Source organism: Euprymna scolopes, chromosome 32, assembly GCF_053919585.1.
Source record: "Euprymna scolopes isolate OS-2025 chromosome 32, ASM5391958v1, whole genome shotgun sequence".
In the NCBI taxonomy this organism is placed as follows: Eukaryota; Metazoa; Mollusca; class Cephalopoda; order Sepiida; family Sepiolidae; genus Euprymna; species Euprymna scolopes.
Genome location: NC_136513.1, coordinates 45,010,722 through 45,029,550, shown reverse-complemented (window position 1 = coordinate 45,029,550; position 18,829 = coordinate 45,010,722). Strand labels below are relative to the sequence as shown.

General features: G+C 32.9%; 1 protein-coding gene across 3 annotated transcripts in view; it reads right to left on the bottom strand.

The window, feature by feature from the left end:
- The window catches only part of LOC145256315 (lipase maturation factor 2-like), a 178,678-nt gene that overhangs the window by 9,326 nt on the left and 150,523 nt on the right, over positions 1 to 18,829 (bottom strand). For all 3 annotated transcript variants that reach the window (XM_080115044.1, XM_080115045.1, XM_080115046.1), the window contains exons 13-14: positions 8,785 to 8,906; positions 7,643 to 7,862 (exon numbers count right to left, since the gene is read on the bottom strand). In XM_080115044.1, the coding sequence (XP_079971170.1) occupies positions 7,643 to 7,862; positions 8,785 to 8,906 (342 nt within the window). The remainder of the gene's footprint in view (positions 1 to 7,642; positions 7,863 to 8,784; positions 8,907 to 18,829) is intronic.

Below are 18,829 nucleotides of genomic sequence, written 5' to 3'. Positions count from 1 at the left end.
AGCCAAGATGTGACAACAGTACTCCATACATGGGTGAATGGTGGCCTTATAGAGGTACAGGATACTGTCAGGCATAAGTAGTTTTCTAGCACGGTAGAGGAAGCCAACCTTCCTTGCAGCAGCCTTGGCAATGATCTCAATGTATCTATTCCAGTTCATATTCCCTGTAAACGTTAGGCCGAGGAGTTTAAAAGAAGTACTTTCAGGCAATGTGTTCTTGGCCATTGCTATTGGTGGTAGAGAAGGTTTTTTGTAGTTATTGAAGGAAACAAGCTTAGTCTTAGCAGCATTGAATGTGACCATCCATTTTTGTCCCCATTCCACTACAGATTGGAGGTCATCCTCTAGTGTTTCTGCCATTTCCTTGGATATGTGTCCGCCTATGTCACGGTAACATATATTGAGCGAGTTTCTAACGGTATTTTGTGTAGTTTTTTGTTTAAACTCATTTTCCCAAACTTACCGTGTGCAATTGCAAGCATGCCGCCATTTGCATTTTTAAAATACATCGGTAACCACTATGTTTTCCGAGCCGAATAAACACTTTACATTAAATAAAAGCGCTAAAAATGTATCCAGTTTGGTAGACATGTAACTTATCTTGCCTTTGATAACATAATATATTTATTTTTTGACAACTTTAGAATCTATGTGTATAGTAAAACAAACCCGTCATGTAAATTATTTACAGTCAAAATGTTTTAAAAAACAAAAACTTGAGTTTTAAATATATTTCAAAAAAATAAATTACATCCGGTGCTAAAATATTGAAAATTCACTGGTCATAAAAAAAAAAAAAATTAAAAAACTGCCGTGAAAAATGCTAACTTTAAAATATTTGGAAATACTCAGTGAAAAGTTTTATTAAAAGAACAGTCTGAAAAATGTAAAAATTGTTTTGCAGTAAAAAAAACAAAAAAAAAAAAACAAATAAAAATAAATAAAATGAAATATTCGATTTTCTCTGATAGAAAATAAAAGTTCAAAAAGTAGTTAACTTACTATATTTTGTTAGATTAAAATTATCCCAATGTGCAATTATAATAATTATTATCCAAATGGAGAATTGTTCTTTCCCTTTAGAACATACATGGACAATCGATAACACAATCGGTAGCCATATTTTTTATGCCTGTTAGCGTGACCATGTCGTTGAATACCAGAAACTTTATACCTACAAGTTGATCAGGAAGTGACGTTACGCTGTCATGTTCACTGGCCTACTCTCTTGGTGGTGGTGGTGGTGGTGGTGGTGGTATCGGAGAAGTCCTGCCTATCATTTTATGAAAAAAGATATACAAGGGAGGTAACTCAACTCAAAACCCGACAGATTTATGTAACAGCTAACAAATCCTGATTAATCGATTAAGAATGATTTGTTCATAAAAACACTACTATATCAATTTACATGATTTTTGGAATCTAATTTCATTTCATCATGAATACAGATTTTTGTTTACCTATAATATAAATCTCACCTGCCTGTTTGTATATATATCTGCTTAAAACTTTCAAGAGAGGCAACGGATTTTCACAAGATTAATATCCTTTTGACGCTCGACCCTTCGAACGACAAATATCAAACAAATTGGCTAAAAACATTAATTCCTTTACTGGGCACGTTTCTATTTCGCTTTTTTCGCTGATATTCTCAGAAGTAATCGCCTCTTCAATTAACCAGCCTTAATTTAAACATTTGTTACTTCCGGTTTGGTGATGGGCTCAACAGCAAAGACGTCACTTTTTTCACGTTCTTTTCCTTTCGCGGTATGGTTTCAAGCCTGCCTGCCTACTACCACTTTTTTTTTGCTCTAGTTTTTAATATAGGGAGAATTTTAGACAAGAAACATTTGTTATAAAAAAAAATAAAATAAAAATTTTAAAAATATATATATATATATATATATATATATAAAATTTTAGTCATTCAATGAATTTAAAAATTTATGACGTGAAATCGATTTGAAACTCAAACATTTCACGTCATAAATTTTTAAATTCATTGAATGACTAAAATTTGATTTATTTGCTCTATCTCGTATATCGAGCAATTTTTATTTAGGTGGGATAGTACTTATAGAATATTACTGCCAGAAATATCTTGTAAAACTTATAATCACAGGTTTCCATACCAGCTGATTATTAGATAATTTTATTCTGAAGTGTGTGTGTGTGTATATATATATATATCGCCCATAAAATTTTATATTACTTTTTCCAAAAATCTTAACCGTCATTGACCTTAGCTTTAAAAGGAATTTAAACCTTTTTACCAAATAAACTAAAAGTACTATTATAATAAAGTTCGGTTACGAAATTTGAAAATGTATAAATATCGATTGCTTTTAATTTTCCACGGGTCAAGGGGGATAACTCGTATATCTCGTACTAATTATCTCCCTTGGTAGAAAGGCTTCTAGGTACTTCAATGATTTACTCTTTGCTTTTATTTTCATGTTAAAACGATAACCGTATACGGTCTTTCAGGCTACGATGCCTTTCCGGCCCCTTGTTACGATATTTGACCCGCCTTACTGTGTGGCCAAAATAATTCCAAAATTCAAACTTGGCTTCTTTGCATAGGCATTTCTCCAAAAACAGAAGCGTCAAAGCACAATGATTCTAGTAAAAGAAAAAAGCTAGAAGAGAAATCAATGATGGAGACGAGTTGTAAATTAAGTTCTAGAAAAAAATTCATAAAGAAATACAAACGAAAAAAAATTTTAAAGTTATTAAGTATATAGTAACATAATTAGCATCGATACATTTTTTATATCTGTCGCCCCCCCCCTTTGCCTCCACTCACTACCAGCTAAAGTCCAGTCACTCCAAAAGCAAATAAAATTTCATTTTTCTTTTAGTATATCTTTTATTTATAATGTTTACACTATACATTTTCCTTTACAGCTGGTTAATGTTACTGCATTGGATTTTATCCATTAGGTATATTTTTACGGAGATGCGTTTATTTTTTCATCTCATAATTTAGGACGCTCAAAACAAAAGATACTTTTTATTAAATAAAAAATTTTAAATAAATTAAAAAAAAAAAAAAGAGCTGATAACATTAATACAAAATGTAGGCTTTACACAACCTTTAAGAGAATCGTTTGTTTTAATATAATTTACGATGCTAAAACCAACAATATTTTCATTAGATGAAAACATTTAAAATAGAAGCTGCACCAACTTTTTTCGACAACTACTTTTTTTTTTTTTAAATTAAAAAGTAAATGTTATAGTAAGGTTTTTTTTTAAACAGTCTTTAACATTGCAAAAATGTGACAAAAGACAAAAATAATTTTTTTTTTTTTTTTTTTTTTTTTTTTTTAAACCAAACTTTAATAAACTAAGGATGAAAATATGAAAAAAAGCTGTTGCGGCTTTTTTTTTTTTTTTACACTGAAAAAAAAGCTTATAATATTAGTAACACTAACATCTAGTTTTTTAACAAATAATCAATCGCAGTTTTATTTAATATTAAATTTCCACAGGTCAAGGGGGATAACTCGTATATCTCGTACTAATTATCTCCCTTGGTAGAAAGGATTCTACATACTTCAATGATTTACTCTTTTTTTTTACTCTTAAAGGTTGTGTAAAAACTATCTAATTTTTTGTAAAGTTAAAAAATGAGATGTTCGCATTATTAGGTTGGTTCTAAAATGTGATATAGTTGAACATCAAAAGCAACATTATTTGCACGTTTCAATATTATAAGCTTTGTTACAGTATTAAAAAAAAATAAAATATTAAAAAAAAAAAAAAAAACAATCGCTGCAGCTTTAAAAATTTCGTCTTTGTTTCATTAAAAAAGTTTCATTCTTTGTATTTTTTTAAGGTTAAAGACTAATTTAAAAAAAACAAAAAAAAAACTTACCATAACATTTACTTTTTAATTAAGCATTAAAAAGTATATAAATGTTCTTTTTAACTACTTTTAACAATCTAGAAAGACTTTTGAGAGAATACGATAGTGTTCTTTTTTCAACCTAATAACAATCTAGAATAATCGGAAAATTCTGTATAAAAGGATGCACCACTTGCACGGATGGAGTATTGCTGTCAGATCTGGGCAGGAGCTGCTAGGAAGACCTTATCCTGCCTTGACAGAGTTCAGAAACTTTGTAGCCTAGTGGGGGGGGGTCCTTTTCTTTTCCCTGCAACTGCTTTCTCACAGAAGAGACATTGCGAGCTTATCTCAGCTTTATCGTCATTTTCATGGCAAGTGCTCGTCTGAGCTCCAATCTATGATCCATCCTCACCAAACTTTCATGAGAAACACTTGTCTGGCTGAAAACACTATCAATAATTTACCGCACTCTTTATCTGTGTCTAAACCTAAACGTAGATTCCATGAACAAAACTTCTAAGAACTGCACACCTGTGGAATTCTCTTCCATTTACCTGCTTTCCAGCTGACTACAATATGGCTGTCTTCAAGTCCAATGTAAACAAGTTCTTGAGCCGTTCCCCTTAAGTAATCCAATTTACCAAATTTACATTTCTAATGATTATGATATTGTCTTTTTGACCACTGTACACTCTTTAACTCTAATCCTCGAGTGGCCTCTGGGCCTTGATAAGTGTTGATTCCTTTGGGGGGAGGGATTCAGTTTTTGTAAACAGTTGTTAACCTGTGGGTTAACGACTCATTTCAACTCCGACATGTTTCTAAGACCCCACTCCAGCCAAAAAAACTTCCCAGCATCAACTAAAGAATTGAATTTTGGATAAATACAAAGATTTCTTTGATTTCTCATTGAGCAAAGTCTCATATTTTTAAAACATAAGCATTTGATTACAACGTTAAGAGTTATTTCCCTTGTATCTTAAGACAAACTTATTATTGTTCAAATCTTGTTATATCAGTATGTTTATCCATAAATTTTTTGTTTTCGTAAAAATAAATATGGATTAGTTTATTGCTTGCTTATAACCCTAGAAAAACATGTAACAAAATCTCACTATACTAGATTAAATCTTATCTTATATAGCTTATCTTTAACACTCACCTTTGGACAAGATCAAAGTGTAGTATCTGTTCCGGCAGATGCTGCACTTAAGATAATTTGTACCAGTCAATGGAGGGGAAACCCTCTATACTGGGACAATTATTATTTTTGGTAACCAGAGTGCCCCCTTTTTGCCTACTTTTAGGGGAGCTGGTTTTTACCTCACATTAAAAACGGCCTTGTGCCTAATTTGCTCAGTGGGGGAGCAAATAAACACCACTTGGCCTTCGGGCCGGGATCAAAGTGTAGTATCTGTTCCGGCAGATACTGCAGCTATGACTAGCTATGACTAGCTATGACTAGCAAAGACCAGATGTGGGGGCAATCCCACATGCCTGACCTTTAACCAGCTCCCATTTCCCACCTCTCGGGAGCTGGTCCCCTTTTCCCCTTCCCCCTCCCTTCACTCCTCACATTAAAAATCGGCCTTGTGCCTAATTTGCTCGGTGGGGGAGCAAATAAATACCATCTTTAACACTCACCTTTGGACAAGATCAAAGTGTAGTATCTGTTCCGGCAGATGCTGCACTTAAGATAATTTGTACCAGTCAATGGAGGGGAAACCCTCTATACTGGGACAATTATTATTTTTGGTAACCAGAGTGCCCCCTTTTTGCCTACTTTTAGGGGAGCTGGTTTTTACCTCACATTAAAAACGGCCTTGTGCCTAATTTGCTCAGTGGGGGAGCAAATAAATACCATCTGTTCTTCAGATGCTGCACTTCCATTTCTTGTTCTCTTTCGGTGAAGGAGCAGTCCTTCACGACTGAGACAATTTTTATTTTTGTACCTTTTCTCCACGTTAAAAAACGACCCTGGTGTCTAACTGTCCCGTGGGGAGGCATTGTAAATAGGTACACATCCATCATTTCATAATTTCTCGATGCAAGTTCTCAACTCTCACCGTCCAAGGTATCACTTCCATACATCACACTGCATACACATGCCTGATACGTTATTTCCTTTGTTGATAGTGGTAACGCTTTGCTGGTTAGTAATGGCAGAAATTCAATGAACTTACTTTATACACTCCTAATTCTTGCTTCTTGAACATAATCGGAACAAAGGGAGATAACTATGTCGTCTCTCCACTAGAATATACAATGGCCCATTTGGGTGACAGATTATAAATAATGTACATCTTTCTCTCTTAAAAAAAAAAAATTTTTTTTTTTTTTATTCAATTCTCACCCTTAACAAGGCACAGTGCCACTTTGATGTAGGGGGCTTCTATCAAGGGCATAAGTTGAAGGGATACTATGTAGGGAGTTGAGCAGTAAGATGTCTGTTCACATTACACTTGAACTTCCGCATATCAGTACAGTTGGGGAAGCAAGAACCCAGAAGAGAATTCCAAAGTCTATCAGTTCTGGCGGAAGAAACTATTAGAGTAGAAGGCTTTCTTACATCTGGAGATCTCTGTGTAGGGGTGGGACTTTGCTGCTTGTCGGAGGTATTTACCTCAAAGGGGTACAAGGGCTTGTAGTTTGGAGTATCCATCATTAAAATACTTGTAAAACAGGCAGAGCAATGCAACATTTTGTCGATGGGACAAAGATTGAAGCTTAGACGACAACAAATTCCATTCATTTCAATTACACCTCCAGCCATATTCATTCCAAAAAAAAGTTGCTTGAACTTCCTTCATCTACTTCTAACTCCTCCCTAATAACAGTGATGTCTATCATTTTAAAACAACTTTATTGATTATCTTCATTAGGATGTTTGGTAAGAAAATGAGTTAGTATTGGGAAGTGTTATATATTCGCTGTGGCTCGTTGTGCTTTTCAGTCTATATAATTGTTAAAATCAACTTGTCACTGTCGCGATATATACACTTGGCAGCTAAATAAAACACAGCCGAGTTATAAAAATATTTGCTTTGTTCACAATGACAACCTTTTTGAATTTAATATGACGAGCGTGTGTGACATCAGTGAATGTGCATGGTGGGGAGGTTTTTGGCAGCTGGTCCTCATTCTGTGATCAACTGTCCGCTTCCTGTTGTCAATTTATATAAACATTGTTTCATTCTAGAAAATTTAATATTTCCCATTGTCCGATATTTCACATATTTCTGCTCAAATTATGCATAGCAATAGACAATAGTCGAAAACCTCAGATTTTTCAAATGGAATTAATTTGCAGTGTGCAATCCATTGAATGCCTTTCTTCACAGGGTCACCTGCCAAATATCAGAGTTCCTGTGTAGAGACGTTGATGAAAAATTAGACAAACCTGTTGAAAGAGAGAGTTCATGTATGTGTTGAAGTTGGTAGTCGAAGGTAGCTCATGTATGAATGGAGACGAGTTTAGAAAGTCTTGTGGTTGAAGGAGGGTTCATGTATGCGTGATTGAAGTTATCGTTTGGTGGTAGCCACGATGGATTCATCTTATCAACACTCAGCCTATGAACTTACTCCATCGACGCCGAATTCTTGCAAACACACTAACACCTGCTCCACACTGTGTCCCAATCTCAAAAGCTATGATATTCAAATATATGTCCGCATCCGAGTTCTCATCCACCTCTATCGTCTTAGACATTTTGCACATAAATGCCATACAGATTTAACAAGACCCACAAAAAAATTTTAATAAAAAAATGACAGACAAGCAAAACTTACCTCACGCTCATCTGTTTGGGACTGGTATAGTGATAATGATATAGTTTCGCTCTTAGATACTTTGGTGGTGCGTGGGAGAAAGGATTATGTCGAATAAGTTCCAGAACTTCCGGCTGCCCAGTCAACAGTCGATAACAGAAGGTTAACAACCAAGGATTGTGTTGGTAGTTCCCGAGGGCAGCAAACCACATTTGCCAATCGAGTCGAGGCTGATGAGGAGCTGGAAATATTAAGACAAACAGTAAAAAGAAAATTTTATTTGATAGAATTTATTTAATTGCTTTTATATCAGATAAATCATAAGAGATTTTACATGAATATCAGAAAATCACGCGGACATCCAGTAAAAGTTATTTTTATTTTTTCTCAGTTGGGGGCGTTTAAAAATCCCCAAACTAAAAACAAAGTAGGGGTGAGAAGTTTAGAACAAACGAAACAGGTAGGGGGGAGCATTAAAATAAGCGAAACAGACGGAGGGCAACTGGGTCCGGGACACAAAATGGGCAGCAGGGTCCAGTGAGCGAAACAGGCGAGAGTGGCATGGTTAAGTGAGCAAAACTGGGGAGGAGGAGGGTGGTAAGTAAATGAAACGTGAGGGGGGGGGGGGGTTAAGTAAAGAAAAACGATGTCAAAGGGTAAAGAAATGAAATTGAATACAAAAATGTTGCTTGATCCTCATGTAAATTTTCTAACTAACTGTTCTGGCAAAAATTTACTTATTTCACCATGACTAATGTTTGTGCAAAATTTAAAAAACATTCGAAGCATAGTTATTGAGAAAAAAGTGCGAACAGACAAATGTTCTAGGACAATTTCACTCCTGTAATGGCCCGTAGGGGTGTAACCAGAATTATCCTGGAAAATCCATTCTGGTACAAATTTACTTTCACCATGTTTGTGCAAAATTTAAAAAAAAATTCAAAGTGTGGTTATTGAGAACAGTGCAAAAAAAAAAAAAAAAAAAAAAAAAAAAAAAAACACAGACGAAAGGGAGTGAATTACTAGGTCCAATCCTTCCTTTGTTTGGGCTAAATATCAGAAAAAAAAAAAAAAAAAAAAACAACTAAATTCTAAAAAATAAAAGCACTGAAATATTTTGTTCTTGTTTAAAAGTTGTTAGAAATTTCTTTCAATTCACTCACCAACAAATACTGGACGCTCCGTGACGTTGCCTGGTTTATAAAGAAATTGGTATTCTTTCCAAGTTTTCATGTCTTTGCTGCCTTCGATGATAACTTCAGGTCGGCCACCAACACCAGTCATTCTACAGAAACAAATATAATGGGTTTGAAATTGGAAAAAAAATTTTAAAAAGACATTTTTTTTTTTAATTTAATAAGTTTAAAATCTTAAGAGGAGGACAGATAATCCACAAGTACCGACATTTTGTGAAAAAATATAACAGGAATATCCGATGTTGGTCAGGATTAAATCAGATGCATTACTGTATACGTTTTCATTATGTTCCTGACAGCATATTATTTTATTTTTACAACCCCGTCCCCTCATTTCATCGTCAAAAATCAGACAAAAATGAAATGTTGGAATACACAGTTTAAATTCAATTAAAATCAAAAATATGTATTTGAAGTTTAAACTAGGTTCTGTCCTCCATGGGTCACACGAGGTGGAGGGAGGGGGCATAGATATTTATCAGAGAAGAATGTAGAGATTTGGGACAGCTTTCATTATTCTTTTCCATAGAAATTTATACAGGACATAAATTTCATTAAAATCGGATATATCTGAAGTTTTAAACGAGATTCGGTCCCTTGAGTTTGAACATTCAGAGATTCAGGATAACTTTTAAAAAAAAAATTCATACATATGATTTAAATTTCATAAAAAGATATATTTGAAGTTTTATGAGAGTCATAATCACCTAAGTGTTGCATTTACAGATTCACGGACACTTCTATGGTCTTTCCTGGGAAGTTTTATATAAAAAAATCACTTGGATTTGATGAAGATTCTCTCACCTTTACAAGAAATATTAAACTAAATAAAGCATATATTAATGAAATTGCTTGTTCATATTTACACAGAAACTTGTGTAAAAAGCATCAAAAAGCGGTATTAAAGGGAAGTAACTCAGAATAACAACAAAATGCATAACAGATTCTACTTTGTATTATTTGTATTCATTGAACCACTGTTCACATCTTGAGTATGATTTTCACAACGTTTCGGTTGATGTAACCTCCAACCTTCTTTAGGTGTATCTTATCGAATTCAGGAATGTTTCTATCGAATTCAGTAACTTTGACGGAATCTCGAACAGAACTATATATTTACGACATGGGGTCATTATGCTCTTGTTCCATCAACCACAACGGGATAGAGGTCTGCAAAGACCCGTGGTGCAGTAGTTAGAGTTCTTTGAAAAATCAATTGGAAAGTGATATTCTCCTGAAGGTTGAAGGTTCAATTCTCAGTGTGTATGACTGGAAAATACAACAAATTACTTAGACTTCTATCCAGTCATGGCTATCCCCATGAAGTAAATAAAGGATTCCATTCAAAATTCTGTCCAAATTCTTGAGTTCAACAGAAACATTCCCAAGTTCGATAAGGTACCTCTGAAGAAGGCCAGAGGTTACATCACCCGAAATGTTGTGAAAATAGCACTCAAGATTAGAACAGTAGTCCGATGAATCCAGATAATATGGATAACCAATCCTCATCTCAAATTCAGAAACATAACATTTTAATTTCTATGTAGAAAAAAATGTCATTTATAAAACAAATGCAGTTTTACTGGTATGAGAATAATGTATTAGGTTGTATGGAATATTAGGTCCTACTCATTTGTTTTACAGTCTTAATTTTTTTTTTTTTTCATGGTTTGGAAAATTTGCAACCCTTATCAAACTAATACATTTGTATTCAAATTGACACTATTTGAAGGTTAGTACTTAAAAAAAAAAAAAAAAAAAAAAAAAATCAAATTTTTTGTTAAAACTAGCAGCACCATTTTATACGTCAGGTCCAAGACTTATTGAATAATGTATTTTTTTTTTTTTTTTTTTAACCAAAAGCATCTTTCATTTTTAGAGACTACTAGATCACCTGTGAGCCATTGGGTCAGTATTTGTTTATACTGATAAATAAAATATTTCTAAAATTGTGTGAAAATTACCAAAAATCATTTGCCTTTTATATGATTGACTTGGAAATATTGTTATGTCATCCTTTTGGTTGTTTTTATACACACATGCATGAGGGCAGAAACAATTGGATGCCAATAAAAACTTTTCAGGCAACATGAATTGGAACAAATACATTGAGGGCATTCCCAAGGTTGCTGCAAAGAAGGTGGGCTCTCTCTATCATGCTAGAAAATTACTCACACCTGAGAGTATTCTGTATCTATGCATGGAGTATTGTTGGTGCATCTGCCAATAGTCTCACCTTTAAGTAGGATGAAACAAACAAAAGTCTAATCTAATAGATATTGCAATATCAATCAAGCTTCAACCTCTGCTGCATTGATGAATTCATTGCACTTGTATCTCCTTGTGGCATATGTAACAAACCTGTCTAGTAGCAAAATCCCACCCCTTTAATTTGAAAGGTTTCTAAATCCTGTAAAGCCTACTCAGACTTGGAAATCGTCCACCCTCCACCAACGTTTTCTCTTTCCCTGACTGTACTAACATGCAGGAAATTAAATGTTATGTGAACAAACATCTTGCTCATTGCCTCAGTTTCCAGTAGATATGGTTTCAAACAGTAGCCCCTTAAATCCAAGTGACAATATACCTTTTCGGGGGGGGGGGTATAAAAATAAAACTACTTGATCAATTTATGATTTTTTTAATGTGATATTTTCATTTGGTCACAAATACATACATCATATTTTTCTTTCTTTTCTTTTTTTAATATAGGGGAATTCTGGACTTAATAAGCTAAAATATTTCATGTTAGTATGTACAATACTTTCTGTCATACACATTTAAAAAAATAAGGATTAGTGATTAATATGTTTCCAAGGAAAAAAATTCTGACTTCTACCATTTTAAATGAATTATTTTTTTAAAAAGAGAAGATCAATGTAAATACTGCATAGGCCTATGGCAACAGCATATTCTTTTCATCGTTTTGACTCTCGAGCCTATATCTGATACAGTTAGACACAATTACTCAACCAAGAACCATATCACTATATAAAAGCATATAAGAGCTTAAAGGATACACACCTGAGAGTCAAAGCAATAAAAAGAATATGCTGTTGTCATAGCCCTAGTAAAAAATTACTGAAATAAATCTATTTCAGATCTACAGAACGGTCCACATTTTATTATGATAGTACACTAAGCCAATTTTATATTCAAATGTACATTATCACCTTTCACGCAGTTTGAAAAAAAAAAAATTTTTTTAAAGAGATGTCGATATCTGTAATGTTGACTTGATCAATTGCAAAATAAATTGCTCTAATAACTTTGTTGTCTCATTGACTAAACCAGTACAATTTTAAAACAATCTACGTACATGCATGTTTCGAGGTACCCACCTCTCTTCAACGTAGCTTGACCGTGTCTAGGAATCAAACTGCAGACTATGTGTATCACAGTCCGACATGTTAAGAGTTAGGCCATGAACTCCTAGATTATTTTACTGTTAAATATGGGCCATTTTCTAAGTAAATAAAACGACCTTTGAAGTGAAGGGGCTACTTAACTGTATTTACCGTTTAAAAAAAAAAATTTCAACAATAAATCAAAGTTTATAAATGATAAAAATAAACAGTAAAATAATCTAGGAGTTCGCGGCGTACCAGTTAACGCGCCACACTGTGATACACATGGTCCGGAGTTCAATTCCTAGACACCGTTAAGCTATACTGAAGAGAGGTAGGCACCTCGAAACATGCATGTATGTAGATTACTGTTTTAAAAATAAAAAAGTAAAATAAAAAAAAATTAAAAATATTTACACATCCAAATAAATATGGGTGCTTTTCTAAGTAAATAAAACGATCTTCGAAATGAAGCCACTAATCAACCATATTTATGAATTAAAAAAAAAATAAAAATAAATCTAAGTACAATCTTAAAGATATGCAATAAAGTGACATCTATTTTATTGATTTGAAGAATATTTAACTAATATTTTTTTATGTAAAGACAGAATATTTATGGTTTTGAAAAGAATTAAAAATGGTTAAAAATTTTAAATAAATTTTCATTTTAATTAAACATTTAGCTGACAATGACAACTTTACATAAGTGCTGATGGCTATGTGAAAAAAAAAAAAAAAAAGGAATAGCATGTTGAATCTAACATTTATTCTTTCAAACACAATATCGTCAGAAGAAAATGAAATGCTGGAAAACTGAATTACTGCCCACATACATATGGTTTGAATTTCATTAAAATCGAAAATATGTATTTGAAGTTTAAATGAGGTTCTGTTCCCCATACGTATTTGTCACAGGAGAATGCAGCGATTTTGGACAGCTTTCATTATTCTTCTCCATAGAAATTTATACAGGACATAAATTTCATTAAAATAGGATATATCTGAAATTTAAAGGAGGTTCGGTGCCCAAAGCTAACTTTAGTTTGAATATTCAGAGATTCAAGACAACATTGACGGTTTAGAAATAAATTTAAAAAAAAATAAAAATAAAATAAAAATAATGCATACATATGATTTAAATTTCATAAAAATAAGATATATTTTTAAAAAAAATTTGGGGGGGGGGGGGTCATAATCCCCTTGGGTTTGCATTTGCAGATTCATGGACACTTCCATGGTCTTCCCTAGTAAATTAAAACATGAAATTAGCAAAAGTTTCGCTAGTTATTTTTATAATCTGAATGTTTAGTGTTCAATCATATTATATCTATAAAAGTAAGAATAGGTGTGAGGACACTTCTCAACCTATATACTCAACAAATTTTTGATCTATAGACTTGAAAGTTGGTATATGAAGTATTCAGACATATGGAAACTAATCAGTTTTCATCCAAAAAAATAAAATAAATAAAAAATGCTGATGTCAAAATTGAAAAATTGGTATTTGGAGGTCAGCCGATTTTTATCTTTTTCATGACTGCGCATGTGCAGTCGTGAAACATGACAGCTTCCTTATGTTAAGAATACGTAGGTTTGAAAACACTTTTTAAAGTGTGTCAAGTTGGTTTAATGATTATTGTAATTAACTACCTGTCTTTAGGTTTTGGTTTTGGTCTCAGCTTCAGTTTTTTTTTTTTTTTTTTTTTTACTTACAAGTGAACTTTATTCTTATAATTATTATTATTTGCTTACAAGAAGTGAACTGTTTAGAAAAAACATAATACTCGCATGAACATCAGTTTCTGTTATATTTTTTTTTTTAAAGGTATTTTTGTTTATAAGGTGTGTGTGTGTGTGTGTGTGTGTGTGTGTGTGTGTGTGTGTGTGTGTGTGTGTGTGTGTGTGTGTGTGTGTGTGTGTGTGTGTGTGTGTGTGTGTGTGTGTGTGTGTGTGTGTGTGTGTGTGTGTGTGTGTGTGTGTGTGTGTGTGTGTGTGTGTGTGTGTGTGTGTGTGTGTGTGTGTGTGTGTGTGTGTGTTTTTTTTTTTTTTTTTTTTTTTTTTTTTTTACAACCAGGCAATGCCAGTTGACCTGCTAATTAATAATAATCCAATTTTTTTTATATAAATAAAAATATTAAAAAAGATGGCTTCAAAGGGAAATGACTCCAAAGTAATAATTTTACATTAAACAGAAAAATAAACCGTGCTTGTGCATTATAATTAGATATTTAAAAAAAAATGCATTTTAGATTAAAAAAAAAAAAAAAAATTATGTAATTACATGGCATGTCGAAATTAATAAAAATTTTGAAATCACGTAAAATGATTGAAAAATAAAATAATATAAAAATGGATTTTTTCTTAAAATAAACTTTTAAGTCGTTTGTAATAAAGAATTTTGGGTGCAAGTCTATTATTGGGCCGAAAATGAAGTCGGTTACATGGAAAATCTGCAAAAAAACAGTATAACATACGTACTTGTCATTGCATGTACATGTCATATTCCAAAAATCACGTAAATCGATCAAGTAGTTTTTTTTTTATTTAAGAAAATCAAATATTAAAGCAAAGTTAATCGAGAATAAGTCGAGCGCCATGTTGGATCGACACTATGTCAGCTAACGCCACCTAACAGCCAAATGCAATCCACGGATCAAAGAAGGGGGAGATAATTGACATATGTATTTTTTTTTTTTTTTTTTTTTGTTCCTGAAATGCCGAAAACAAACTTTTTCCTATTACAAATACAAATTAATAAAGTAACAATAACGACTTCATTCCTTTTTAGGAATGTCCGATTCAGTTATTTATTTGTTTATTAAGCGGACATGAAAACAAACTGTCAAAAACAAAAAATATAAACTGATAAATTAAGATAACGACTTCTTTTCCTCAGAGTCAACAAAATAATAATATAAAATACTGATTTCTCCCTAGTAAACAGTTAAATTGAGCATTTAAAGGGGATACAGTTCCGCTATCTGGCAAAACAGACTTTCTAGTTTATTTCTTGAAAACTTCTGCCGCCACATGAACTCGGCCAGGTACGAATCGACCATATGTGTACAGGTACCACACTCGCTTTTGTTTCTTTTTTTGGCCTCTGCCCACATGCGTTCCACATGGTTTGTAGTGGCACCTGTGGTTGGATCCACAAAATGGTACCTGTGGTTGACGCTTAAGTGGCGGTACCCTTCAGCACCCAGTCTTTCATAGGCCCGCCAACAATCTGATACTATGGTCGTGCCTGGCCGAATATATCTTTTTATTATTGGGATTAGGGTCGCAGCATTTCTTGCAGGAACTGTGACCAAAAACCCACGTTTTGTAGCGTGTTCGTATCCTCCGAACACCCACAACTTCCGAGTGACTCTCCCGGTGTGACTTTTTCTCCGAGAAAACAAGCTTTCATCTATTTCGACCGAACATCCCTCGCCACCAAGTATTTGGGGATGTCTCAAAAAATTTTCAACGCAAATGTCCCCGACGAACATTCGCCAATCACATATAGATTGGTTAGTCGAAATTCTGCACTCTCTCTTCAGTTTTACAGCTTACATCATCGTAGGCCCATAGATACAAAAATTTTACCAGCTCCTTCAGCGGTATTTTGGAACCGGAAAAGAAACTACCTTTACGTATAGAGACGCGTGCATGACAACGCTTGCATCTCCAACAAAACCCATCAGGTCTATTTCTGGTTTGATATGTCATGTCCGTTCCACAGCGACAAATTTCTGATGCCGAAAGTAATTTCTGAGATTGTAGGAAATCGACGACTTTTGCATTTCGCCTAAGCAAATAGCACAACTCTTCCATGTTGAATGCATTTACATTCAAATGGTTCATTTTCAGAGAATGCAATAACCTGAGGAAATAATTAAACTATTATAATTTGTCACTGGTTATCTCCCCACAACGAAGAATGCCCGAAATCCCTAAAAATCGAAAAATGTGATTTTCTTTAAAATAAAAAAAATTATTTTATTTATTTTTCTTGTATATTTTCATCTAAGTTTTTCATGTTCGCTTATTAAAGTCTGTTCTAAAACGAAAAATAACCCTCTGTTCTAAAAAAAAAAAAAAAAAAAGTTTTTTTTGTTTTTTTTTACTAGAAGTCAAGTTTATTTATTTATTTATTTATTAAGTTAATTCATAATTAAAAAAGGCGATTATCTCCCCCTTCTTTGATCCGTGGATCGCATTTGGCTGTTAGGTGGCGTTAGCTAACATAGTGTCGATCCAACATGGCGCTCGACTTATTCTCGATTAACTTTGCTTTAATATTTGATTTTCTTAAATAAAAAAAAACTACTTGATCGATTTACGTGATTTTTGGAATATGACATGTACATGCAATGACAAGTACGTATGTTATACTGTTTTTTTGCAGATTTTCCATGTAACCGACTTCATTTTCGGCCCAATAATAGACTTGCACCGAATTTTGTATAAATAAACAGACTTATCTCCCTTGCTTTTCATAATTTCAAATTAGAAAATGGCAGACCGTTAATATACAATATATTTTATTTTTTACTTGTAATCATTTTTGTACTCTATAACTTTTCGTAATTTTTTTTTTTTAAACTTTTTAATAATTTCGACATGACAAGGAAGTGTTTTTAATTAGAATTACTCTATTTCTTCTAGATATCCACAAGCATCAAATAGACCTACTCACTAAATACTGAACAATTTTTAAAAAATAAAATATAAAATTTACAATTTAATGGTTTAAAAAGGCCAAACAAGTGCAGAATTTAAAATTTTTTTTTTAAATAAATATTAAAATTAAATGAAAATTTTGTATTTATAAAAAAAAATCTTCATTAGGCGGATACAATTTTTTATATATATATATATATATATATATATATATATATATATACACACACACGTCATGCTCAGCACGTACACATAAGGAAAAAAAAAACTGGATTTTCCTCAGGAAGATTTATGAACCGAAAAATTGTAATTAAAAAAAAATAAATAAATAAATAAAAAAAAATTAAAAAAAAAAAAAAAAACAAGAAAAAAAATTCTTCACTTGTTTGATCTTTTTTAAACCGTTACATTCTGGAGTTTGGATTTTAATATCAATAGTGCTTATTAAGCAGTGGATTTTCTATTTGACACGTGCATCCGATAGACACTTGCACATTGTATCGGACATTAAAAACCTTGTTCTTCACCAACATCTGAAGACGTGCCAGCCATTACCATCAGCATGACAAATCCGGTGCATGATATTGAAAGATTTAAACAACAATCTTAGAAGCAAGGGGATATACAGGGTATCTTAGTAGAAATGTGACCCAGTCTACAAACTCAAAACTTATTAACTAGACAAGACAAAAACGATGCAGCAGATTGTTAATTGAAAATTATTGTATCACAATCAACATGTTTAATTTAACGTGTTTTATTTTATTTTTTTTTTTAAATACAAGGGAGTCACCAGTATGAAGGCCCAAAAACCACTCGAAAATAAGGGTTAATGAGTGAACACTGATAAACAGTAATGGTGGGAATTGGGTAGAAATTTATTTAAAAGGACAGCTCAGCAAGAACTTGTTTAGGTTGGACTTGAAAACAACCATGTTATAGTAGCTGGGAAGCAACTCTGTGGCATCGTGTTCCACAGATAGGCAACTCTAGGAAAGAAGTTTTGCTCATGAAATTTTCATTTAATTTTAGGTAGAGAGCAAGGGAAATTGTCGGCATTGGTTGTAGACGAGGGTTCACCATGAAAGTTTCACAGGAAGGGGGGGACGGATTGAAGCTCAGTCGAGCAACTGTCATAAAAATAATAAAAGTAGAGATAGACTCCCTATATTTCCTGTGAGAGGTAGCAGAGAAGAGGTCATCCCCACAAGATGGCTTTAAATGATTGACTTCCACTAACTAAATTATATCTGGCCAGTTTTTATTCATCCCTCTAAACTGTTTTCATCACCTCCTATATTTTAATTGGCCTGCCCCTATGAAATGGACCCAATACCGTAACTGTTGTACATCTTGTTGGCATTCGTCCACCTCAACATACAATGGAGATCTTTTTTTCAGATTAGTCCATTGCTTTTTTACAGATTAAATTATGCAGTAATGTAGTGAACAAAAAAAAAAAAAAAAATGGTGACCTATTTATAGGACTGCCATTTCCTTGGATGATTTTAATCCATTTAATCCCGAGGTATCTAAACTTTTTACTTGGTGTAAATAACTAAAATTGAAAGGAAAATTTTCATTTAAAAAAAAAAAAAATATTAACTATCCTACGAATAGGGCACAGAGTACATGTGATATATTTTCGAAATCAAGAGGCTATACAATCGAGATACTATTTACACATTATGGTAAGAGGCAAAACATTTCACACCAAGACTTACATTGTACTTTTTGCAATAAGTTAGTGGCTTTCTATTGCAAGACTCATTTCATATATAAGTTCATACATCATCGAATACAATATTAGGAAATTTCACAAGAATTTTTAACCCTTTATGATCTGAATTATGATGTAAATTATTAAATAAATAGTTAATTTTAGATGGCAGCATACAGAAGGTAAGCAACAGACGATTGCAATCTGGAGGTATCTGGCATTTATCCAGACACTGAACTAATATGTACAAGACGTGTATAAATCAATTCCCACT